The sequence below is a fragment of the Atractosteus spatula genome, chromosome 11 (genome assembly GCF_055471065.1).
Source record: "Atractosteus spatula isolate fAtrSpa1 chromosome 11, fAtrSpa1.hap1, whole genome shotgun sequence".
In the NCBI taxonomy this organism is placed as follows: domain Eukaryota; kingdom Metazoa; phylum Chordata; class Actinopteri; order Semionotiformes; family Lepisosteidae; genus Atractosteus; species Atractosteus spatula.
Genome location: NC_142716.1, coordinates 7336057 through 7362221, shown reverse-complemented (window position 1 = coordinate 7362221; position 26165 = coordinate 7336057). Strand labels below are relative to the sequence as shown.

Below are 26165 nucleotides of genomic sequence, written 5' to 3'. Positions count from 1 at the left end.
CAGATGCATTGTACTGTCCAACTTTGTTTTAAGGAAACTCCATGTGCATTTTGTCAGATCAAATGTGCAAAAGAGGAAATGACTGGGAGAAAAATTCATCTGACAACTTGTTCTCAGAAGCTGCTGGCAGCAGGCACTCCAGCCTCACAACAGAGAGCAAGAGAAGAAAAGAGCAATGCAGGTCTTTTTTGAACGTTTTGATTATTCCCCCCCACCTGATGTTTTATTTTTATAACACACAACAAAAGTTTTTAAAAACTGCTGCAAACGCAAAATCGCTGGGTGATCAAGATGTACCATCATTTACTATGAAACCCTCTGGAGGAAATTCGGTTAACTATATCATGACAGAATACGCAAAGTGTATAGATGAAAGCACAACAGAAATCTCTTTTCTGAAATGAAATGCATATGAAATGCGTGAGACATCTAGATCTTTGCGATACACTGAAATTTCACATTCTAAATAAATATCATTAGTCTATTTTGAAAGTGGAACCTGTATATCTGTCTTACAGTATAAAATGCAGGTTTATAATACATACGGAAGGCACCAGAACAATTTCTATCACTGGAACAAATTATGATAAAAAACATACAGTAATAAAACAGAACAAAATTAAACTAGCATGTTATTTTTAAAGTTCAAACACAACTTGCCAACAGTGTGGGAGGAACAGTCATATGAGCTGTAACAGTTCCCCATTCAACACTATACATGCCAGTTCAATCTAAAAAGGTGGCAGTTAAGAAGAGAAAACTACTTGCATGGTGTCTCAGGAGGCTAAGCAACTGTATCTGCGATCACAGATTTAATCACTGCTTGAAAAATAGCCTGAATTCTTTTTTTCTTATCACAACACCTTAATATGATAGAGAAGAGACTGTAAAATCACAGGTCCCCCAAGAATATTGAAGGGATCTCATAATCAAGGCTATTGTCTACAAGTTATAAGATATCCTCTCTGGTAGCATACTTGTTTTTTTTGTTAAAGTAAATCTGAAAGCTTGTTTTTATCAGCTGAGATCTTGTTTCCAAGGTATTTACAGTCTACAAGCACATCACTTTAAAGGAAAGAGCTTTTTTCTCCTTTTCTGCCTTTATCGCAGCCATACATCTTTTAAATGTGAGTGAATTTTAGAATGTTTGAATTGCTTTTTCTCTCTACATTACATTTGTAAAAGGACCAGAAGCCTTTCTCTGCTTTGCACACCACAATATCTAGGCTTTAGACACATTGTTAACTAGGTTAATGTTTTAGAAACATGTCATTCAAATACATTCCTAAAAGGAAATAGACTGTACAGCGTAGAGGTGTAGAGGCTGTACAGAAATTTTAAGTCCCAATTTTTACTGTCCCTTTGTTTGTTTTTTTACACCTGGACAATTGTCTTCAGAGTAGCTCCAATAAATATTCAAATGTGCACAGGGCAAATATTTAGATGTATACTGTATATTATGTTCAATATTCCAGTGCTGTGCTTTCTACACATCCTTTTCTCAATTATTACCATAATGCACTGTAAAATAGGAGGTAAAATGGTATTCTGTTAAAAATGCTGAAGTTGTCTTTAATGGGAACGTATTGTCTCAGCAAGAAAACTTCAAAAAATATTCACCTATAATGCATAGTTCAATCGGTAAATTTGCATTTTACTTTGAGAAAGGCAATACAAACCTCCCTCATTTTCAAGTTGTGTCAAAATGCTTCAAAAAGGTGTTACAGCTTGAAGGTCCTCCTTTCAGGTTGTATAAATGCCAAATCTGAACATGTTCGGTCAGGACAAAAGTGTTTCTTATATTGCCTGTGCTGCATGTGTGCATTCCTTTTGTACTTAAAAATTTGTGATGGAAATCAAATGAAACAAAAAATCAACTGATAAAAATAATGCATTTATTTAAAATGACAAGTTTTCACAAATGCCCTACAGACTTACTGTAGGTTTTGTATAGACGTTTTTCATATACATAACAGAAAAGTGGGCAGCATGTTGGAAGAGTGGTGAGCATTTCTACCTCGCACTGCTGTGGCCCTGGGTTAAATTCAAGACCTGGGGTGCTATCTGTGTAGAGTCCAAAAACATACATGTATTGGTGCTGTAGGTCAATCGTCTTCTGCTAAAACTGGCTCTAGGTGTGAGTGTGTGCATATCTGCGTTTGTGAGAGTAGAGGGTAGAGTAGTTTATCGCCATATGAACATGTACATTGGCATTCTTAGTCGTGCTGATCTCTCGGGACATACAAAGTACAACAGTCGACACCACATAATGTAGACAGTATATTTCAAACATTATAAATGATAACAGATGGAACATAAATATGTCGTGGGACAATAAATATGTAGCAGTGAGAAAACAAACATGGTAGACCATTGAAAAAGTGCAATGTGCAAATGTGTATTGAGTCTGAGGCCCTGCAGTAAGCTGTTGAGGATGTGTACTGCAGTGGGATAGAAGCTATTCTTGAGTTTAATCGACCTTGCTTTAATAGTGTGGGGGAACAGTTTGTGTCCGGGATGGTTGGGATCCTGAATGATAGATTAGGATTTAATGTGACAGCAGATGGTGTGGATCTCACCGATTGATGGTGAATCACATCCTATAATCCTCTGTGCCGTTTCCACAACCCTCTACACTGGGATGAATCTGGACAGCACAGCCTAGGGAACAATACAGTATGTGAAGGTCCTGCGTTCAGTGGCTGGAGGCAGGATGGGCTGTTTGTCATCACCTCCTGCAACTGGACCAGGGAGCAGCTTTTACACATCTTCAGTGAGGGGTCTAAGATGCTGCAGGAGCTAGGCACACCCCGGTTCCAGTCCGGTGGCATATCTGGGAGCAGTGTGACAGAACTGGTCCTCAAGAACAAGGGCTGAGCAGCTGGCGGACATTACAAGGCATCATGGGACTTGTGGTTTGACTACTCACTATTCATGATAGGATGACCTGGCCTGCTGTCCTGGATGCACCCTGCCCTGCGCCAGCTGCATGCCAGCACAGGCCCCCTCCCCATCATGGATGGATAAAACACAAGTAAAATACAACAACCTGTTTTGTAAGGGGGGGGGGGGGGTAACGTAATGTGAATGGGTTTCACTCCAGTAACAAGATAAGATAAGATCACTTTATTGGCCATATACAATTTCTTGTTTTAGGAATTTGTCTTTTCACATACCCCAACTTGCTCTCTATGAGACACACAGGCAGGGAGAGAAGCTTGTGGTCAGAGCGCAGGGTCAGACATTTATGTGGCAACCCTGGAGCAGTTGGGGTTAAGGGCCTTGCTCAGGGGCCCCAACGGAGTCAGATTCCTCTGCCAGCCACGGGACATGAACCGGCAACCTTCCAGCCTCAGGCGCAGATCCTTAGCCACTGAGCCACCGCACCGCCCCCAGACAACACAAGTATACAAAATTCCACTTGCGTTAAAGTCTAACTTTATGCGGAAAGCAAGAACCTCCCATTACCTCCAAGTGTTGCTGAGAGAAGGAAGTGAGTCCCATACTTCTTGATGAGGTTTTCCGTTATCTGCTGCAGGGTAGGTCTCCGCCCTAAGAGCCTGATGCTGCTGAAGAATTCCGGAGTGAGCGGCAAGGTGGAACCCAGGAAGTCCCTTCTCTCCACCGCCAGGCTGTTGACCTTCCAGCGACCAAACTCCCTGGAACACAAGAGCAAGAGGTCTCAGGCAGGGAGCAAGCGTGCAGATTACTGCCAGTCAACCGTACCTGCCAACAGGTCTGCAAGACCACGAACCCCCGGACCACTACTACAGCAGACTACAGCTGCTGGCGCTGGAGCAGAAAATTCCACATTTCCAAACAGTTCTCCATAGACAGTCATTTAAAAAAATTGACCGAAGAAGAAGCTTAAAAAGAATTCCAACACAATCTAATTTGAATAAAACCCGAACGTGTGAGTGTCGAACATTGGTCCAACCAAAACACTGAAAGAAGTTTTGAAAGACAAATGGATGAATAACTAAGAAGGACTTGGTAAAACAAATGCAGTCTCATTCTGCCTGGTACTTGGAGATAAGATGTTTTTTAAGCAAAACAATGTTTTCTTTGTAAGCAGACTGCAGTAATTTACCCTAATTAGCAGTCAATGTAGCAAGACGTGTAAGAACAGGAATTATTTACCTAATTTCACCCAAAGAGGGATAGCGCTGGCATCTTTTTAATAGCACCGAGACTTGGTGATTGTTTTATCTTGAAGACTTTAAAACTACAAAATAACAGTGCAACTAGAAGTGTAGGCTAATTAGTGATTTTTAAAGAACGTTTAACAGTTAAAAAAAACTGAATATTTCTCTTTTACCTGTTTGCCTTTAAATCTGGAAAATATTCAAAAACTATTTTCACAAGCCGCATCAAGCTAATCGTTAATGCTACCACATTTCAGGGCTTTGAAAGACAGTGAAATGAAACTATTCTTAGACCCCTTTTCACAGCAAATTGCGTTGCAATGCACTTTACAATCTCAGCAGTGCAGGAAAAAACAGTAAAAAAGTAAAACCAGAATCAGGTTTAAACTAAATGAAAATGACCTAAGGCTCTGAAGCCAAATGTAGGTGTCAGAGGTATCATTATAGATCAAAACGTTGCAGTAATCGTAACCAATACCCCTCTGGTCACACTGTGCCTCCAACTCTCTTGACATGGTACAAAGGTATCTCTCATGCTAAGCTGTCAATTGTTTTTAAATATCAGTTTACAGTGATTTCAGTGTGTCTCTCTTTTCACATCGGCATATGTTACGCAAGCAATGGAAGTGACTTTCATTTGATGTATTAGCCAGCTACACCCTAAAGTAGTTCAGGTGGGGAGCTGCGTCAGCATGCGTAGGCTGCAAAGGAACAAGTAATAGGTTTATTCCATGGTGTAAAAAAGAAGAGAGAAAACACAACGTTTCGGCTTTATGGAATAAACCTATTACTTGTTCCTAAACACCCTAAAGTGTCTTTTAAAGGCCAAAACACAATTATGTGTATTATCAGGTGTTTCCTTACAAATTCTGCAGTCATATTTGATCCATTTAATAGTGTTTTAGTTTGATAATGAATTACAGTGAGGTGCAGTGGTTAGCATTGCTGCCTTACAGTGCTGGGACCCCTGGGTTCAACTTGGGACCTGGGGTGCTATCTGTGTGGCGTTTGTATGTTCTGCCCTGGTTTGCGTGGGTTTCCTCCAGGTGCTCCCCCACTGTCTAAAAACATGCTTGTAAGTTACTTGGCTTCTGGGAAAACTAGCCATGGTGTTAGTGTGTCTGTCTGTGTGTGCCTTGTGATGGACTGGCGTCCCGTGCAGGGTCTAACCTGTCTTGTGCCCATTGCTTGCTGGGATAGGCTCCAGCTCCCCTGCAATCCTGAACTGGAAAAAGCAGTCAGAAAATGGATAGATAAACTGCAGTCCATCATCCTGAGAGGCTAAAGGTATCCAACTTCTTGAAATAATGTATTTTGTTTTGTTATTGTGTGGTAAGCACATGTGGTTTACTGAAAGGGATGATTACTTGGAACACTGGTAGTGAGTCATTAGTAAAAGTTTAAAGGAAAGCTATACTGGCCTTTACTTTGGACTTGAATGAGGACAGCATAGTCTCTTTTCTAATAGTCACTGGTAGCAGGATTCACAGCAAGGGTGTAATTTAGCTGAATGAGAACCACTTTAGCAATGCACCTATTATATTAGAAGACAATTGAAGAAAAGACAACCTCAGAATAAGTGCTAATCATATCACCTCAACACTTTTGTCAAGCAATAAGCAATTAACAAGGGATCTCTCAGCACAACAGGAAAATTCTCAAAAACCCTTTCATACAAGTGCCAGCTACATCATTATTTCCTAAAAACTGAAAATACCTGCTAATGGTACAGAGTAAAAAACAGGAGAAAAATTCTTAAAGGAAAAAAACTAAAATAATTTCTCTGTTACTTAAGGTTATTATGTAATTTTAAAACTTTAAAAACTGGAAAATGGTTATTAAAAATCTATTTAAAATAGTAACAGAATCAATAAAAGGATGACGTTTGAAAAACTACCATTTAGTTTTAAGCAGACCATTTTCAGCAAAACCCAAAATTTCTGTGACAGCTGTGATTCTACAGTAAGTGTCTGCAAAGATATAGACAAAAAACTTTTAGTTTCTATAGTACATCATCTCAAAGTGCAGCACAAAAAAAAACAACAAACCAAAAACAGGCATACACAAAATTAAAATTAAACAGAATTAAACATCCTAATTAAACAGAATGAGACGCTAGAGTATAAAAGTGAGTTTTAATACAGGATTTGAAAGTGCTGACTGACTTGCAAGATCTTGTATAGGCTAGGAGGTCATTCCACAGTCCTGCAGCAACACAACATTCTTCAGAGCCTTGGATTGGAAATCTGAATGAAGGTCCAAAGAGTGCAAATAACATGTATGTCTAAAGGGAGTTAACAGTTTACGGATACAGACCGGAGGAAAACCTTCCAAATCCCTATTCTGCATTTTATTCTGAAACATGAAGTGCAGCAAAAACAGGTGATATACATATCCTTATGCTCTTCAGCTTTGGGTAAAATTTGGGCAGCCGAGCTCGGAACATGCTTCAACTAGCTTAATTCGCTTCTCTGCATCAGACTAGCAGAGATGCATACGGATATGCAGAATGTTAGAAAGGTGGACAACAAAAGATACCTTTACAACAATGAAAATGTGAGCCTTTAAACCTCAGGTGAAAAATGACCCCAAGATGCCTTATCTGAGAACACTGACTGATAGTAGGACCATCAACAGCCAAAGTGTTGTTGACACATTTGCTAGGTTGATAAGTAGAGCCAATCATCTTAACGTCTTGCCAGAGTTCAGATGTAAAATGTTTTTTGCAAGATACAGTCTGAATGGAGACATTCTCAATTTTAGATGGGAAAAGGTGTTGGGAAGATTACTGCACTGGACTGTAATCTTATCTAGATTGCTCTTTCTAACTAGACTTAAGAGACAGTGAATTTTGGACATAAAGTTCTGGAGAACTTCCCTCAATTTGGTTTCGAAATAAATACCCTTGTGACAGTCAGAGCTTTACCAGGATTGCTAGTAATGTTACTTGAAGGCATGTTAATGAAAAAGCATGGTCAATGTCCTCACATCTACATTCTACTTTGACATCCCATAAATGACATCCAAGACTTTCAGACCCATGAACGCACAATCCTATGATTAAGGAATCAGTTTAAAAAAAATACTACTTTGTTTAGGAAGAAACAACATTGACCACTAGAACAACAGAAATGTCAATGTGACTCTATCATGATATTTATCTGCCATCCTATAAATTCCACCTAAGAAATAAGAATGAAAGTAACAGGCCAATTCCAGAGCACTGAAATGAAAAACCTGTAAACTGACCTTTAAACAACAGGACATCGCAAGGCGCTGACAATTCTGCAGTTCTTCCATCTGGCCTCAGCAAAAGTAATTGGCCTTACAAACACAGGGATAATTTACTCTTACCTTCTTCACTAAGTATTAATTAAATAAGTAGCTTGTAGGCTTTGCCAGCTCTTAATCCAGGTTATGATTTACTGTGTGTTGATGCATAGCTCCTGATTGAGAGACTTCACAGAAAAGATAATGACATACTTTAGCTTTTATGAACTACAAACTCAAGCCCCCAAAGGACATGCAGAAACAAGAGCCAAACGTCCAGATATACTCACATACTGAAGTACTCCACTGCAATTCTCTGCTAAAGAGAAAGCTACACTTGCTGACATCCACTGGGACGAACTAGACAAAAACTTGTTTCATTTCTAAAGTCTACTGCTGGCCACCCAAGTCTACCATTGTTCTGACATACTGATAGCACAAACGCATCATTCTCTTGACAAGCAGCGTATATTGGTACCTTTCTGTGCTTTTCTTTTAGGATTTTCACCAGGCTTAACCTTCAACAGGTTAAATCACAACAGTCACCGTACCAAAGGGGTGATTTAGTGCTTACACTTACTGTGAAATGACTTTGTTGCTTATCACTATCCCTCCTGAGGAATCCATTAATGAAAATGTTCGCAATTTATGCTCAAATGTCCAAAGTCCATAACCTTTTTTTTTCCCCTCAAAACATGCGTGTACTGTATAGTAAGTAATAAGATTATCCCGACGCTCTACATATTTTCCTTTATTCACTTCCCAGTGCACCTTTCTTACACTTCACATAACATTTTCAATACATTCCTCATTTCAAAAATCTACTGAAGCTCATTAAATGGTTGCCAGCTGGAGCTTTTATTATTAAATATTTAAAAGAGCTGAAGAATGAAAAAAACATGAACCATATATTTAATTTTAACTTCTGTTAAACACGCCACCTCTTGTTCTCTTCACTTTAGGGTTTTGTAATGGCTTGCCTGATATTAGAGGCCATTACGCACGCTGTACCTTGAATTCAGAATAGAACAGCCTTCTGGTCACTTAACCTAACATGCCATCGTTAAACTGTTTATTCTGTTTATTTCCTAGAGATGACACTGACAGCAAAACCTTTGGCAGCTTTCAGAGAGGATATCAGGTCAAAATTCTGGAGCTGCATTTAACCCAGAGATGCAATCCAAACTGCAAAAAGAAAATCCTCTTTTCCTCTCTGGGGTCATAGAACATGTTATTCTTTCTCCAGCCATAAATATGCTCTTTCCAACTTATCACGGCCATTAAAGAAATCTCATTCTTGCTGTAACTGAGCCAGTGTATTTCATTTCAAGAGGAAAAAAAAAACTATTCAGTTTAGCGAGAGTCAGAAAATAAATTTAAAGTAGGGTTACACACATCCTCTGCCGATACGCTTGTCATTTTCACTTTTATGAGAAAATCAGCGAGCTAAAAGGTCGCCTTCCTTTTCCAAGCACTGCTTTGGATCATAAACAGCAATGTGTTCTAAAAAGACACCATGCAATTTGATGTTATTTCAAAAGATGTGCTACAGTTAAGCTTCAACATAGATGTTGTTAGGGGTATTGAAAAAATAATAACCAAGGAACCCTTCTCTGAAGCTACTTTTATGAGTGTGACACTTTGTGATGTTGATTACAAAAGCGTTTTAAAAAAGGCATTAAAAGACTTTGATTATAAGTGTTAGGAAGCTCTAATTTATAGCTCATTAACAGTTTTTTTCCTCTGTGGTAGCTTTGCCAATTATGATTATTTTTCAGCTCAGTCTTAAACCTGTTAGTTGTCAAAGAGACCGGAATTCAATTACAGAAAGAAGAAATAAAATGTGCCAGAATTAAAGAAAATACAATTTATTTATTGCCCACCACCTTATCCTGGTATTTCCAGAAGATGGCTGTGTCTGGATTGTACCACAGCCTCCAGGCTCTGTCCTGGAGGCAGAAGATGAACTAGCAACACTCTATCCCTGCAGCTATGGGCATGACATCCACAGCTACCGAGTCTGAAGACTACCCAAAAAATAAAAATAAGCTCTTTTGGGAACTTTCAAGGATGTCACAATGGCGCTCAATGGCAGATCAATTTAAATGAGATGCTTCGCTCCCTAACAAATGTGGACAGGCAGTGGGAGCATTCAACACCTCTTAGGAGAGTCTGAGGAACGTCTACTGACCAACTCAAGGTGTCCTTGAAGTCAGCACAGGACTCAGAGAAATGACCCAGGACTGCTGAAACATTCATCTTTTTGAAGCTACAAATGATTAAAAACATTTGCACTGCACATGCACATTTTATGGACACAATTAAAGTAGGGAAATGTGTATCATTCCTCCCCCCTCCACATTTGTCTAAGATCTAAAAACATTCAATACATTTGCTTGTTATTTTGCCTAGTAACAAGCAGTCTTTGACAAGGATCCTGGTTCTTTGCAAAATAGTCCACAGCAGAACAGTGATCTCCAAGCCTGTCCTGAGAAACACCCTTATTTGTCCAGTTTTACACAATTAGTAGTTAATTAGTAGTTAAAGATCCTGTCAATATACAGTACAATAACTCGTGCACAAAGATTCAGTTAACAGCTGATTGTATGAATTGAACTCAGCTAGAATGACATTCCCCTAAATACTTAAGCTCACCAAGAAGAGAATCGAAAGCTCTGGTCTAAAACATCTTCAAAAGTCTTTACATTGCTACCTTCTTGTTCGAATAATAGTTTTTAACATAAAGCTCTATATGAAGACAGAAGTCCTTGACATACTCTAATACACTCTTTTGCAAGCTCTTCAATATACAGTAGTAAAGCAGTACAGCAAGTCTCTATGCCAACGAGCCTTGGTCCCAAAATTAGATGCATCTTCGCTTGTTTTACTGGGCATTCATTTTCTGATGGAAGACATAACTAAAATTGAATAACACTTCTTATAACGCAATTTCAAAAAGTCAGGCTTGTACAAAACTTTCAAATCTTGTGAAGCGTAATATTTCTCCCCCTCTAGGAGATACTGCTTAGAGAAGATGCAGTGAAGCAGCCCGTTTTGCAACACAGATGGTTTGGAAAGTGGGGGTGTTGATTCCCGGTCTGACTAATATAATGGCTGCTATTTATAGCACAGCCTGCTTTGTTGTACAAGTCCTTTCGTTTGCACAGAATTCACAACTTTTTGAGCTTTAGTATCAAGAGTTTTTGAAGATACCTCAATAAAAAGTGCATGTTCAATTAAAGCATAGACTGCATGTTTCAAATTTTTTATCAATCTGATCAAAACTCCCAAGTTAATAAATGCGTAAGTGTCCTTTTATCTCATAAAATCTTACTTTTTAATTAAAACAAAACTGTCCTTTTAGCATCATTACATTAAGCAAATTGGCAGCAGAACATGTTCCTTTTACACTCCTAAGATGAATGCACATAATTAAAGATTTAATTCTTAATTATGACAACTACAGATAGCTCAATTTGAGGTCATTGCAATGAAGTAGCCTTTTTACAGAGCCGCAACTAGTTTCATTCGGCAAATTAATGTTCCGTTACCCAGTATAATGAAACCTAGAGCTGGAAGACTGATCAGAATATAATGTTTTTATGAGGAAGACACACGTCTGGCTAATTTGGGGTGTTCTGAGGGACCAGATAAATTAAGGTAAGTTAAATGTTTGTTAGACATTTGCACTCCGTGGCTGATTAATTAAAAAGATCATAAAACATTTTTATATTCACCTCAAGCCAAGCATCTGCATTGTTCCAGGTGTTTGTGACAGTGAGAACCATTTTGAAATACACATTTATATCCATGTGAATTTTAGCAGGGTTTGTTCGGCATTCTTAAACAGCTGTAGAGATTTCTACTCTCTATGACTAATTAACTGGGACAGTAATTTCAAAATAACTAAAAGTCTGCTTTTTAAAGAGACAACATACAGTATATCACTCTAAGTCAGCTTCCCACAGATTTGTTCTGTTACAGCTGAAGGTTCTGAAGGTTCTGTCCTTTGCTAAAGATGTCCATTTTTCAAAGAAAATTATGATTAAGGGAACCTGACAGATTAACAGTCTAATTTGTAAGTGGTGGGGTGACAGAATATAGACCTACTATATGTAGGGGGTATATACAGTACAGTATGTCTACAGCTAACCAGTAGGAAAGCTCCCTTTTAATTACGGCCTACTTATATTGCAGCGTGACTTTTATGGAGTTATGAATAAAATAGTGGTAGATGGAACGAAGGTTACAAAACCACTTCCTGTCTGGTTTCTTAAGGTGAACGTCTGGTTTGCGATGCAAGAGATCAACTGATTTGTATTTTTCCCTACAGGCTTAGATTTCAGTTGTATAGAGGGCACTTAGCTTTCAGAACAGCAGCAGAAAATGATGAAAGGATGAGGCTGTGAACAGATCAGCCTTTTAAACTTGGGGATACCCTGAAGGGGCATGATTATACAGTATATCATATTGTCGGAGTGCAAAGAATAGCTGAAATCAGGACAAGGGATTAGTCAAAATGAAGTGGACATTTTTTGTCAATAAATAATGGCTCTACTTTTTTTTTTTTTAATAGAGTCCAGTCCTCACTAAAGCTCTGGTCTGTAGTCTGACATGACATTACAGATTTTGACTGATTTGTTTCCACACTACATGAGGTTCCTCAGCAATGTTAGTGAACCTTGAAACCCTCAATAAATCCTGGGAAAGATTCAGCAACATTCTGACATTTTTACTGTGTTTTTTTTTGCAGCTTTTCAATTCCCAGAGATTGAGTATGAACCTACAGATATAGGGAAAAAGTTTTGTTTCCCATTCATAAAGAAGTATGAAGTCATTTTTTGAGCTTAGGAAAATAATTATTTTGTGTGTGTGTGTGTGTTCCTTGAGTGTCTGGCAACCTCAGTCCCTTAAGGTCTATACTCCATTCTTGTCCTTTAAACTAATTAAACTTCTAATCGGGTGCAACATACTTAATCTTTTAATTATGCCCAGTAAAATAGTTGAGAACATACCCTCCAGGAATAACACAGTTCATAATGAAAAGCTGTGCAGGCAGCATTTTCTTCACAAATTATAATATTCTAAATAACATTTTAGAAGATATTTGCATTTTTGTCCTCAGTGCAAACCTGAGTTCCAACAAATAATTAAGGAGGGCACTAATTTGGTACCATATTGTTTGACTGTCGATCAGCACATAATTCCCAACCATAAGCAAAAACAAACCTCAGATCCCAACACGGCACATGAGAAAGACAATTCCTGGCAACGCAGGGTACTGTACATGCACGAGGTAGATATTTCCTGGCACAGCAGGGTACATACCTGTATATCTTGTATCTGGTGGTGAATCCCTGCCGGTATCTTTCGATGAACTCAGCATACTCCTGTGACTGGTGGAAAGGACCCTTTTCAGACAGGAGCCAGTCCATGGGGCCAGCGCTCTCATGCTGGCCAGAGGCAGTGGCAACGGCTAAAACCCAGCAGTGCAAACTCAAGGCGGTCCACTCCGACAGGACCATGAGACAAAACCAATTAACAACAGCAGCGCCACTCCAGTACCATGACATGCTTCTGCAGCGAGCCTGGAATCATCATTCTCCTAATAATTCCTGGGGACCTGAGGAGAAAAAGAGAGACACCCAAATATTGGGTTAATGTATCAAACAAATCCATCAAACAAAAGCTTTGGGACAGGGCCTGTATTTAATAAGTTATACTAGACTTGGACAACTGCATGCACCGATTAGTACATCAAACCTTCTTCTATTCATGATACACCATTCACATCCTGTATGTTGTTTAAAAACACCTACAAATTGTTTTCACCATCCACTCTACACTATTATACTTGAGCATCCACCAGAGAATATACCTTTTTGCTAGAGCATTTTGTAATTCAGTCATGTTTTTTACTTAAATAGAAAAAAAAGCACAAGCTTTTACACTCCAAGTCTTAATTAGGCAAGAAGCATGAATCTGATATAGTGATAAAATAGTACTAAACATTTAAGAGGAGAAGTACAGCTGAATCTGAATAACATCGTGATGAAAGCATGAAAGAGTGTAATGAATGTCCCTATAGATTAGATCTGACAAGTAGAGGCAACAGAAACAAAATCCCATGATGCGTGTACACAGGTCTGTTTAAGTAAAATTCATGAACTGATCCACTCTGATTTTCTGTAAAGGCAACATCAAGAAATTTTTACTTTGAGCCTTTGCTAATATTTTTCTTTTTTTTTGTGAAGATGTATTATTTGATACTGTATGTGGTTTCGACCCTTGGGCTGAAAAACACCAGAAATCAAGAAGGTTTGGCAAAAACAGAGTCTCAAAAGGAGAAACTAAGGCTTATGTAATAACATTCTCCAAATTTGCAATACTTTTGGAATTAGGCATTTCTGAACAAAACCCTGACTGTAATCCTGGTGAGAGCAAGAAGAACAAATTCTACAGTGTGTCTGCTGGCTAGTGGACAGTTCCATGGTCCTTGCACTGATTTGTGTTCTTAAGCCTACATCTGCAAACATCCACAGATAAGAATGGCTTCTTAACCTCTCATGATTCAGCCTTCCACTAGAACTCTGCTCCATCTCTGTCAGGAAAAAGCATTATGAAGTTTTCCCGGGTCACAGTCAGCTCAACACGGTCCATCAGCACACACACCCTTTCACCACATAAACATATGGCACTGCAGAGGGTTAATGTCAGCTTATAAATAAAAATAACAAAAATGCCCCCAAAACACTTCTTTACACCAATGTGTAAAGACTGAAAATGTCTTTATTTTTTATTTAGACATACATTTTGTACCTACTGTATATGGAGATTGGTCATGTGTGCAGACGCCATTATTGATGTTACCTATAAAATATTTTACTTTAATGATATAGTGACTTGCACTGCATAGTGTAACTGCATAATCAGGACAGTAGCTGCTAATTCCAGGACACAAGCACGCATCCAAGTGGTCATCTGTTAGAGAGAACTGGTACTTGAATTTAATGACTTTCATAGAAATTGACAGAATGCAGATTCACCAAGGTGTCAAGACCACTGTACATTTTATCAAATATTTTTTCTTTAAGTTAAAGGTTCCAGATGCTTCCTCCCAACACCGTGGATATAATATTGATGTTGTTTTGCAAAGTTAAAAGTTCTCTCTTGACTGCAGATGTGTCCATAATGAAATTGTTGCAGCTGTTAAGATAGCAATTTTACTTTTTGTTCAAAGGAGCTCAGAGCTAATCGTGCCAACAACATTTTTGTTTTTTCCTTGCAGCTCTTAAACTGGTTCATTTAACAGAGCTGCGATATCATTTAAAAAGGCTACCTCTTACAGCCACAGTTCATCTTTATCAACTGCCTGTATTTCACATCTTTTAATACAAGGAACTCCTGTATTTAAGGTAATAGATCAAGAAATCTCTATAGAATTTTTTCTCTGCTGAACCAGATTACGTCATTGAGCAACTAAAAGGTCCTATGTCCTGCTTAATTTTCTCACAATTGAGAACGAAAGAGGTGTCTCTGCAGACTTCTGGCCTGAATTAAACACACAAGCTTAAGCGGAATAGCCATAATATTTTACAGCACAAAGCCTGATGATTCATTAAACAGTGATAATTAAGACAGGCAGAAAACATGTCATCGGTTTTACAACGTGCAATGGACTTGTTTGTGGCGGGCTATGAATGTTTGCCCAGTATGGTCACAAGTTTATAATTGTGTTGCATTTTTTTATTTTACCCAATACAAAGCTAAGATTCTGAGCAGTTCCTCTTAGGCAGTCATGTCTTCAAACATCACTCTAATAAAAATGCAGAACTGCAGTGTGTTGACCCCATCAGCCAATTCAGCAAACTGAAGAGAAGAGAAAAGGGAAAACACATACTGTATGTATGCCTTTTCTCCAGTTTGCCCAACCAAATCCTCAGCCATTCCTTCATAGCACTGCGCCACAATATTTCTGGACAGCTGAACCTCCTCGATAAGGGAAGCCATTTCCAATTTGTTGCAAAAACTGCAAACAACGAATCTGCTGCCTCTTAACAGTGCTCTTTGACCATTTCTCCTGAAAAGGCTTCTTAATTTTATCAAGGAAATGACTCACCCAGAACAACACCATTGTAGTTGCCTACAGTATGTGTTTGAGATCGGCCTTTCAAATATGTTAGGTAACAAGCTTTAACTCATTTAATAGTTCAATTTTAGCTGGAAGAACCCTCTTGTACATCTAATGAACAGTTCTGAAACACCTCCTACATTTCCTTTCTTCACAAGAGCTACACTTTCATGGCAGATCAAACGAATATTTGGAATCTGTCATTTTAAAATAAGCATTGTTCTACCCATTCGTTGTGAAAATTGTACATTTTTGGTTTCTTTCTTTTCTACTCAGCACTTGTTTTAGCACACAGACCTTTTAAACACGTGCACTGTAGGAATAGTTTGGTAAACTAGCCAAAAATACCCTCCAATGTGGCATTAGTATTACCAGATCAGAATTATAAAGAGGATTCAACAAGCAAGAAGCGTGATCATGTTTTAACTAATTAGATAATTAAATTATGGCCACGTTATGACACCTTTCTGACAAGGCAGGAGTGGAGTCTTAACTTTGTATGCCCATTCAATTCCGTAGCACGGCTCATGGAACTTAGCATAAACATACTGTGAGCAGTGAGGAGGATTTTACAACATACATTAAATAAATATAAGAATTGTCAAGCTGTTTTCCTTGCAATGTAGAATAGTTAATGAAACCTCACACACGCTGGCTAGGAGATTTCCATGGACTGAATGTTGAGAATCACTGTTTTTTGAGCACAAGAATAAGGAGGAGAAATGATTTTCCCAGACCTAATTCTTTAGCCGCAGAGTAATTGAAAGAAAAAATAATCAGTCTCACTGTATTACTCATCTGCCCTGAAATTTTCTCTGTAATAATTGCAGGAATGGAGCCACTGCTACAAATTAGCACAACAATTAGAAAGTGATGAGCTGCTGGAATGTTATTCAAACTCCTTCTGAAAAAAAGAAAATGTTTAATTTCAGCAATGCAGGTTCCGCATTCTTCTGATTAGTTAATATAGCAGCTACTTCTTTAGACAGATATCAGATTAATTCAGTCAACAGCATTTGTTAGGACAGAAATATCTTCAGCTATTATTTCAGCATGCACTATATACTTCCTCAAAAAAAACCCCAAACAGGTCAGTTTTTAAACAGACCTGAAACAGGAAGCCTGCCTTATCAATCAAAACACATATTGGAAAAAAAAGACTGGCATTAACCATTTGGCTACGCAGGTAATTCAAAAAGGATTAATCTTATTTTCAGCCAACCATTCACATGAAGTGCATTAGAATAAGGCTGCTTTCAGTTCTCTTAGCCTAAGTCTACCACTCAGCACAAAAGAGGTTTCAACGTCTGCGAAGATTTCCTTACTGATATGTAATTCCCTTCGAAGTAGCTTTACTATAGAATTTTAGAGGATTTTGTGTAATCTCTGTGTGGCTTGATAAACCTTAGAAGTATCTCTTCAATGGAGAGAGGCCAGATCTCAGAATACCAGTGTATGATATCTTACAACTCAGCACCTAAAATACATTAAGAAATAAGCAGAGAAATACCACAAATGCTTGGTTAAAGTATCAAATGGCATTTATTTCAGGAATTTAGGACATTCATCCGACTGTGCTACTTTATATTAGAATAGCATGTACTCCTGCAGCAGTCAGGAGTCTAACCTGGAAGTACAGAAAATAAAGCAAGACGCCATTATATCAGAGGAGATATCAGCTCACTAGCCATCATGTCTTTGGGAGGGACGAGGTGCCCAGATCCTATATGAGTTTGTGTAGAACAGGCAAACTCCACACAGGTGACACTGAACTCAGGACCCCAAAGATGGGAGGCTGCAGAACTATCTGCCACACTACCATGCAGCAAATTAATTAAGGACTATTCAAATAAATAAAACGCCTACAAGAACAGCATAGATACAGCCCTATCAGGGTATTCCTGGCCATATTTGGTTAAGATATACTGATACTTTTCTTTTTCCTTATTGCACCAAAAAATGAGTTAGACAGATGTACAAGTCTGAGACCCTGTTTTATTAATTTATTACTCAGATGGAAAAAGAGGTTTTTGGGCTGCAGCTTCAAAGCTATACATTACAGCTGGAGTTATTACAACATTTATGCCCTTCCTTGGACAGCGGGCCAAGTTATGGCATTTTAAAAGAACATTCAAGGAAATAAACAACTTTCCCAAAAAAAGCTCATTGGCTGGGATTTGTAAAGCAGGACACTGTGAAAGGAATCCAACATTTAGTGGAAAAAAATGTAAATAATGCTGTTGTAAGTACAGTATATGCTAGATAAGTAATTACTGTACATTTACATTTCAGGTCTATGAGAGTAATTCAAAAGGAAAGCAGAAAACTCTCTCTTCTATTTTTATGATAAAAATAAAATAAAAGTCAAAATTTATTTACAAACTGGATTTAAATCATTTAGGTCAAAATTCATTTGGAAATAGGCATTGATTTTCCATTTATTTTCAGAAAATCAGAGCAAATGTTTGGCTAGGATATTTTTAATCAGTTGGTGTGGAAATGGATGGAACTTTAGAGTTGTGGATAGTTCCCAAGTGTCTAGAAATTATCTAACAAAAACGTTTATAATCGATTTCATATTTATTAACAAGATTAACTCGCTGGCTGGCTCTACAAATACATGGAATCCAGTGCATCACTCAGACTGAAATTAAATTAAATGTTAAAGAGCAATGAAGTTTGCCTAATCGACATTTATGAAAAGGTACTGAATAAGCATTGAAAACACACAAATATGCATATAACTTGCAAAAGTACCCAACATAATAGCCTCATATTTAATCCTGCTCACCAGCCTCTTAAGACTATTAGTATCAAAGGAGTCCTCTTTAATTTTCAATTGCACACAGGTGTGAAGTTCAACACGAATGTGCAGCTGTTTAATAAGCTGTTGCAGGGATGGGTTTTGAATCATTCAACCTGTATCACCATTAAATCCTTGGTGACTGTTAAAGAATAATAAAATAAGGATTCTATATGTTTGTAACTGCTCTTTACCAAGACCTTTTCTTTACAAAAACGTGTAATGAATTATTAGCCAAAGCAATGAAATATTTAGGCTTTATTGATTTTAGGCATGGAGCACAGCTTTTGGTTAATACTATCCAATTGGACACTCAGAGTTATATTACATAATACATGTAAAAGAAATTCTTTTCTGACTTACCCTGAATTAAACTGAAACAGTGGTTATGCATTATATTTAACCTTAAAATACCCACTTAGTAGACTTCATCATAAATGGAACAGTATCTATTTTGGTAGAAGAGAAAGCACATTGAGTTCTGAAATATACATTAAGCAGTGTGTGCCAATTAACAAAATGCTAATCTTTTCTCCCATTCACTTCATAACCTTATCTTCATAAAACTTATAATCGGTATTTTCATTCTGGTTAATATTTACTGTACATAATGGCAGTGACAGCTCCCTGAATTTAGATTCAGCTATGCAACATCCGTTCTAATTGTTCCACAGCTGTAAACTAACAAAAAGTGTGCTTTGCTGTTATGGTCTTTACTTCAGTACAGTAATATAGGAGGGTTGAGACAAGAAAGGTGATAACAAAATTTTCACAGAGAAAGGGACGGCGTTCAAAGTGTTCAAGAATAACAGCGTCACTATCATGCAAATGTACTGTAATACTAGTTATTAAAAAGATTAATGTGCTTCACATTGAAGAGTTCAGCTTTGAAACACACTTGGTTTAAACCAAATAGTTTTTTAAAGAATAATAAAAACTCTTACCCATTGCTATGGTAACAGGTTACACTTGAACAAATTGGCACTTTAAGGCAATTCAGATGTTTACAAGCAACTCCTGAGCCTTTTGCAGCAAACTGCTTATGAATCTTTAATTTCAATGTAAACAGTGTAACTGACAAATACTTCTTACTGGGATGTACAAGTAAAGTTCATTTTAATTGCATGAGGACAATCTAAACTGGATATTGTAGTTGTTGACTGGAAAAGCAGATGCTCAACAGATTATGTTCCTTGTAATAATGGTTGAATGTTCAGTCTTGTGAAAATAATACAGTACATATGAATGGTTTGAATTCATTAAAACATGTTTTTTATGGTGTAAAGAGAAATCTGTTATGGCTCCTTTTTCACCACAATAGGACAGCAAACTGTAAATTACACCTGTCAAGAGAAAAAAAAACCCAAGAATCACTGCTTGCATCTCATCATTCCTGCCGACACATATACCGAAGGGCAATGAAAATGCAACAGTATGTGCTTTAAATACTGAGTTCAACTCACATGATTTCTAAAAAATGTCAGGTGCTCAGCGTTTGGTTTGGTTTGGTTTTGAAGATGAATTACAATTGTCAAGTTGATTAAGGATCTGTATTAACTACTGCTCAAAAAGACTTGATTGTTACTTAACGCAAGAACAGTGAACGATGCAAACGGCCTCAGTAGACAGCGAACAGACTAAAGCTCCACCTTCTGCAGGCCAGAAAAGGTGGCAGATGATGTGGAAGCACAGATCTGTGGAGTGTTTTACTCACCACTGATTGTCATTTGCCCTTGACAGACATGATGGAAGATAACATGTGGAGATGTCAAGGGAAGTGAACTGTTGACTTGGTCAAGCCATTTTCCATTTTCCACCAGGACAATGTAAGGATACGCTGTGCCAAGATGAAAAGTGAACTTCGAGAAAATGGTGTCAAGACTATGGTACGCCTTTTCTCCAGGAGTCCAAAATAACATTTGTGGGACCGTCAATGTGAGATGCCCAAAGCTGGAAGCATTTCCCAGCTGGCTATAGCCACACCAAAAAAGTGGAAGAAACAGCCAACAGCAATTTGTCTGAAGGCAGAACCTTTTTGTATCAATGTAAGTATCAATGCTGCCAGGTTTGTCAATCATCGTCATACACTACCCTACCATTAAAATAATGGTTTTATTCTGACAGTGAATCACATTTCCTATTGAAACCCTAGTATGATCCTTTGTTCTGTATTTTTATTGACATTTTCTGTGATTGGGATTGATGTCCATATTTAAAATGTTTATTTAAGTCCATTAAAGCCAAGTGTTGTCCAAGTTTTGAGCTTCAGTATAGATAAGATTTAGCATATAATACACCCTAGTTAGGAGTATTTTCCAAATCACTTTTGTTGCTCATATCTGTTCTCACAGATGTGCAGTGGCACAAGAACATTTCATTGCAGATAAAAATGGTACAGTGCAGGCCTGTTGAGTCCATTGTAAAAAATAAAATCACCAAAAGAAAAGATTCGTACAGTACATGTGCGATGTAACACTGGTATTTAAAATGAGTATGCCTTGTGAACAGGCAAGCTAGGAAGTGAAAGTGTGTTAACAGCAGAGGCTGAAATTACTTCCAAGGATTTTGATGTTCCTCTGGGCTCCATCCTTGGGCCTCTGGCATTTACAATTTATCTGTCTCTCCTAGTCAGCGATCTGGCACGTTGAAACAAATTAAACTCTCACTCCAGTGCAGACAGTAATCAGGATAATGATGTAGTTCACCATGTTAAAATCCTCTATGGCCGTCTCTCTCATCTGTCTGCACCATCATGCAGTATTAGCGAGATTGATAGCTGGATGTTCAGCTCAATCTTGGGAAAACAAAGCAGCTTTCAAGGGGCTCTAGGCACCAACGGTAGATTTGCTTTTCTTTAGCTCTCAGCAATAATAGCTGTTATCCATTTCTTGCTTTCCTCACAACAAGAAGTTTAGGAGTTCAGCTCACCATTAATCCCACCCTTGAGGCTCATGTGTTTTTATTGGTCATATAAGGGTCTAACCATCACAGAAACACCGCTCATATCTCCTTCTCCTCTATTGTTTTTATTAAAACAAAGTCCCTTGACCATGTTTTCTTCTTCTAAATTGGAACCTCTTTACAGATCAGTAGCACAGCCTGCATTAACAGTAACCATTAATGGAATGGCTTTTTAAAAGTCTGCACTTTAACAGAGACTTTCCAGGTACCACCCAATTCTACACACATAAAATAAAAGCAGCAGCAGAGGTATTATCAGCCTATTTTTTGCACAAAACAGACATCAGCTGCCTATATTTCTCAGAGCGGCTCTCCTTTAATTAAACTCTGAATTTTTCTCCCTTTTTGTTTCAGTTCTTACCTAGCATGTAATGCAAAGCAGCACTGAAAATAATTAAACCAATCCAAACTCATTTAACACATCCACCATTCATTTCAACAATGCTATCTTGCTCTTACAGTGTTGTGCCTCTTGTAAAGTCCTTCACTCCATTTAGGTATTTTCCATCTTATGCATTCTTTGTTACAAACTACCTTTTATTGATTCCTAGGGCATCAAGCACACTTCCCTGATTGTTCAGCCAGTTAATCACTCCCAGGTGCAGTTATCTGCACATGGACAGCTCTGGTGATAACTTCAAGAACAGGGAGTTCTGACTGCGGTTGACGTTAACATACACAATGAGTACAATAGCAGATAGCATCCTTTGATTTAAATTCTTCATTTTCATCTGTATATCCTAATATTACGTTTTATTACAGCCCCTAGAAGATAAAAACGATGTCAACGTAAACATTTAAGTCTTTAACGAGTTGGATCTTCATGCCTTTTTTCATTCCCCCCCCCCCCCCATCTTATTTGTATGTACTGTATGTTTTTGCTACATTCATGCATTTCTTTTACCTGCTTGCATTCATTCCCCTACGTTAGAGGTCAGTGTACGAGACTACAGCAAAGATTTTTTTTCCAGTTCGGCACAAGGTCTTATTAGCCCTTATTTATAATTACTTAACGGGCGAACACAACTTCATAGATTTTCAGATTTTACAAACTTTTCAGTTAAGGTTATGCTTAAGTACACTTAAAAACTAAGAATTACTGTCACGCAGTTTAACTTTCAGTTTGAGATTAAAAACAGATCAACCGGTTTTCCTGCAGTGTCATAAATGTTCAAGGAATCTACTTATTTTACAAATTTATGTCACTACAAAAGCCCGCAATCCAGCCCTATTCCAGCAAGTTGTCACATTGTTACTTCCACGATGAAATTGATGCTCATTGTGTCAATGCGATAAGAAAATACATGTTGACAGACTACGCTAAAATTAAAGAGTACGTGGGGGGTATATCGTTTTTTCAGATTCATGCAGCGCTCATAATCAATATGCAACTCATTTTGATTAGGACACCAAAGACAAAAAAAAGGATTTATCGCTTCAAGTAGGATTCTTTTGTTTCTGCAGTCCGATGAAGTCAATAAAGAACACGACTGTGTTCTTAAACAGGGTTTTTCCCCATAAGGAACAATTACAAGTGCACCGTCAGCGGCTAGTTTACCGTAGATTTCTGACATTGCTCTTGACGGCAAAACACAAAATTGTCCGGTTACTTAAAAAAAATGTAACTTTCTTAAAAAAAAATTCTAATTTAGACCTGTCAAGTTACTTTCTGTCAAGAACCCGAACAAGCACAGACTACATTTACTCTGTGTTAGACATAACTTGCTTAAGCTTCCAATATAGCACGATGTATTCTATGGGAGGGAGACATACAGTACCTTCATCAGTTTGCAAACGTGAAATCAACATCGGCAGTTCCGTCTTAAGCAACTATTTTGGAGCAGAGCTGCAAGACTGGGGTTACCTATGGGCTGCCAGATCGTGACATTATATTTTAATTAAATTATTAAATAATTTCCTATTTTTATGATAATTAATTTACGGGTTACAGTATATACTTTAGATTCTATTCATCATCCCTTTCTCGCGCCTGATTTGTACATAGTTTTGACCATAGTATTACTAGGTTAATCTTTTGTTCCTATATAGCTCCCTTTCGTTTGACACATTCATATAGCCGATATAAAAGGGTTCCGACAGCGTCCGAGGAAGTTGCAAGCTCAGTTTCATTTCGAATAAAGTCTCCTCTCGGGGAAACGGAAAGAAATCGATGTATATGGAAAATATAGCAACCGATGATAACCGATTTCATGTCTGACTAGGAAAAACTGAAAACGATGAGCGCTGGAATTTAGAAGGTACTGTAGATTACTTACACATACCTGGGTTTTCGAAATGCGTCGTCACCTACAGGTTCATCTGTTACTTGACGAGTTGCTTCCAGCACACAACAACCAGACTTCACACTTTCAAACAACCGGAGAATTCACACCTTAATTTATTGCATACTGGTATTCCATTCTTCAATTAATTGCGTAGTTTCGCTTTGCGACGACTGCGCCTCTCTTCCTAAACCCAATGAAACAGACAGGATTGGTAATGCTGGTTAATCGCGGTCGTGGTCGTCTTCAACTTAATTCCTTTGCAAAGCGAGCTTCGTTGAACAAAACAGAGAGCTATTAGACAACTTTAAGATAATTTTAACTTTATACCGCAGTAGTGAGTTTCAAGACGATGCTACAAGGATTTCAAGATAGTGAGGGAAAGCAATACGTCGTCATCCGCAGAGCTTTATCCCTCCCGATAAAACAGTGAAAATGATCAAACGCGAGCCTGTTCGTGCTTCAATTTAGACTTCCCAGTTGTTTAACTGACAGTCTATGACCGTCACCTCGCGTTTCTCAAGCCTCTCTCTTCTGAAAGTAAAGACCACCTTTCAGTCTTTTCCGACTCAACTTTACGCAGCAAATCAGTTCAATTTAATTGTACACCTCAGTGGTTCTGATTGGGTGTGCAGTTCAAGGGAGGGCTCAGTTGCAGAAGAACTGTTCCCATCCTGAGGTGAATCGTGTACATTCTTAGCCTGAGCCTCGCTAACATGAATTATCACACCGGATCTGCTCCTTATGACCAAGGACCAACACTCCTGTGCGCTATATTCCAGCCTGCTGTTGTTCCAGAACGCGTACCGTAGACATATTATAAGAATAGTGAAGTTTCAGTGTGGAACACTGGTATGAAAGAAGTGAAAATAAGCTATTGCACTGTACCAACGACAGCTAAACAGAAAGCTGACCTAGCAAGAGGTTCAAGGACGGAGTCTTTCGCACTTTAGTTCACAATAGGCGAAACCTGCTGAGAAAGCCGAGCACCTTGCGTATCTGGAGTTAAATTTATCTACAAACCCCCCATTTGTTAGTTTTACTTTCTGAGCCGCATATTTTACAATATTCTCTAGTAACAATAACCTCTGTTAATTGTGAGATGCACAAACATGCGACATCTCAGTGATTGCTAACTGTCGTGTTCTTTTACACATGATCTTTCCCGGTCATGCTGACCTTCTTGCAACACACACAAATAGACAAAGGAATAATCAAGTTTGTAGAAGCTGTAAATCTGAACCTACTGTATGATTCGAATAACTATACAACACTTCAGACGGTACCCACTATTCCACTATTTGAGTACGATAAAATAAAGTTATAAACATTCCATTTCCATGCATACAAAATGTAAAAAAATACATTTTAGATATACACATTATGTTTACATTTATTACAGAACCAATATACAGTATGTACAGATCAGAAATAGTGAACAAAATTCTTTCAAATGTGATAATAAGGTCTGGGCACTTGGTGTCCATGATGACTTAAAGACCAGAAACAGCTGCAATAGCAATACTGCTCCATTGCACACAATCCAGTAGAATAAAGAGCCGTGGCACTGTATGTGTGGTTATTTATTAATGAGGAACAGAATGAACATGCATTAAAAGCTATGAAGCTATGAAGATGTGTCATTGCATCCATTGTACTCTGCAGATGAACAGTTACACATCTAACGTTTTGATTGAGAGTAGTACCCCATACTTTAAGGTTTAAAGGTATTTATAATTTCAAGTTGACACTGCAGGTTGAACCATAGGTTCTCTCCCTTTGCTTGCCATAGTATTTGCATTAAGATGTTTCAGTGCACAACCCATAAAAAAAGTTTTTCTTAAAACCCATGCATTTCTGTAGTATTATCCTTATTAAAATCCCTCTTAAACAAAAACAGTTCTGGTTTATTTCATTGTTTTCCAAATAAACATCGCACTAGTAAATTATTAATAACCTGTGGTTTGCACACCATGTGGTTCTGTTACTGTATATCTTTGTGGAAATATGTTTTTCTACTGTATTCCTTGGGCATTTCACTTCCAAAGCATCGATGGAATAATAACTAGCCATAGACAATCTACTATCTAAGACACACACTGATGGTCCATGCAGGAATACTGTCTGCTTTGGGACCAACCGACAAAGGGGATTTCTTAAACCCATACAAGTCGTTACAAAATCTGTCAAAGTCCATCTATCCTGAGCGCAGTTGCGCTCTTACAAAAAAGAACTTCACTTTTCCGATCCCCGTGGACTAGTGAGTCAGCTGGTGAAACACAACATCGCAATCTCTATCTAGTCAAATCCTCTCACTGGCAGGCCAGCCTCATTCAAACTGTACCTCAGCCAGGGCATATTTATTACGCAGGTGGGACATGTTTTGCTTTCCTAAAAAATATTTTTGAATAGCTTAATACGAATTGTTAATTAGATCGTTTTTGACTTCATTATCAAACACAGAGCACCTTGTATCTTCACATGGTTTATCTTAGTAGTTCTTTTTAGTTACCGAAGGAACACTTCTAGCATACAACAAACCTATTCGCTATTTAAAGTGTAAATATCATGTG

The 26165-nt window shown here is 38.0% G+C and overlaps 1 protein-coding gene across 1 annotated transcript in view; it reads right to left on the bottom strand.

The window, feature by feature from the left end:
* LOC148823423 (BMP/retinoic acid-inducible neural-specific protein 3-like) overlaps positions 1 to 24122 on the bottom strand; it is a 48684-nt gene extending 24562 nt beyond the window's left edge. The window contains exons 1-3 of the mRNA XM_088927127.1: positions 23593 to 24122; positions 12744 to 13038; positions 3469 to 3659 (exon numbers count right to left, since the gene is read on the bottom strand). Of these exons, the coding sequence (XP_088783253.1) occupies positions 3469 to 3659; positions 12744 to 12988 (436 nt within the window). The 5' untranslated portion in view covers positions 12989 to 13038; positions 23593 to 24122. The remainder of the gene's footprint in view (positions 1 to 3468; positions 3660 to 12743; positions 13039 to 23592) is intronic.
* Positions 24123 to 26165: the final 2043 nt, after the last annotated feature.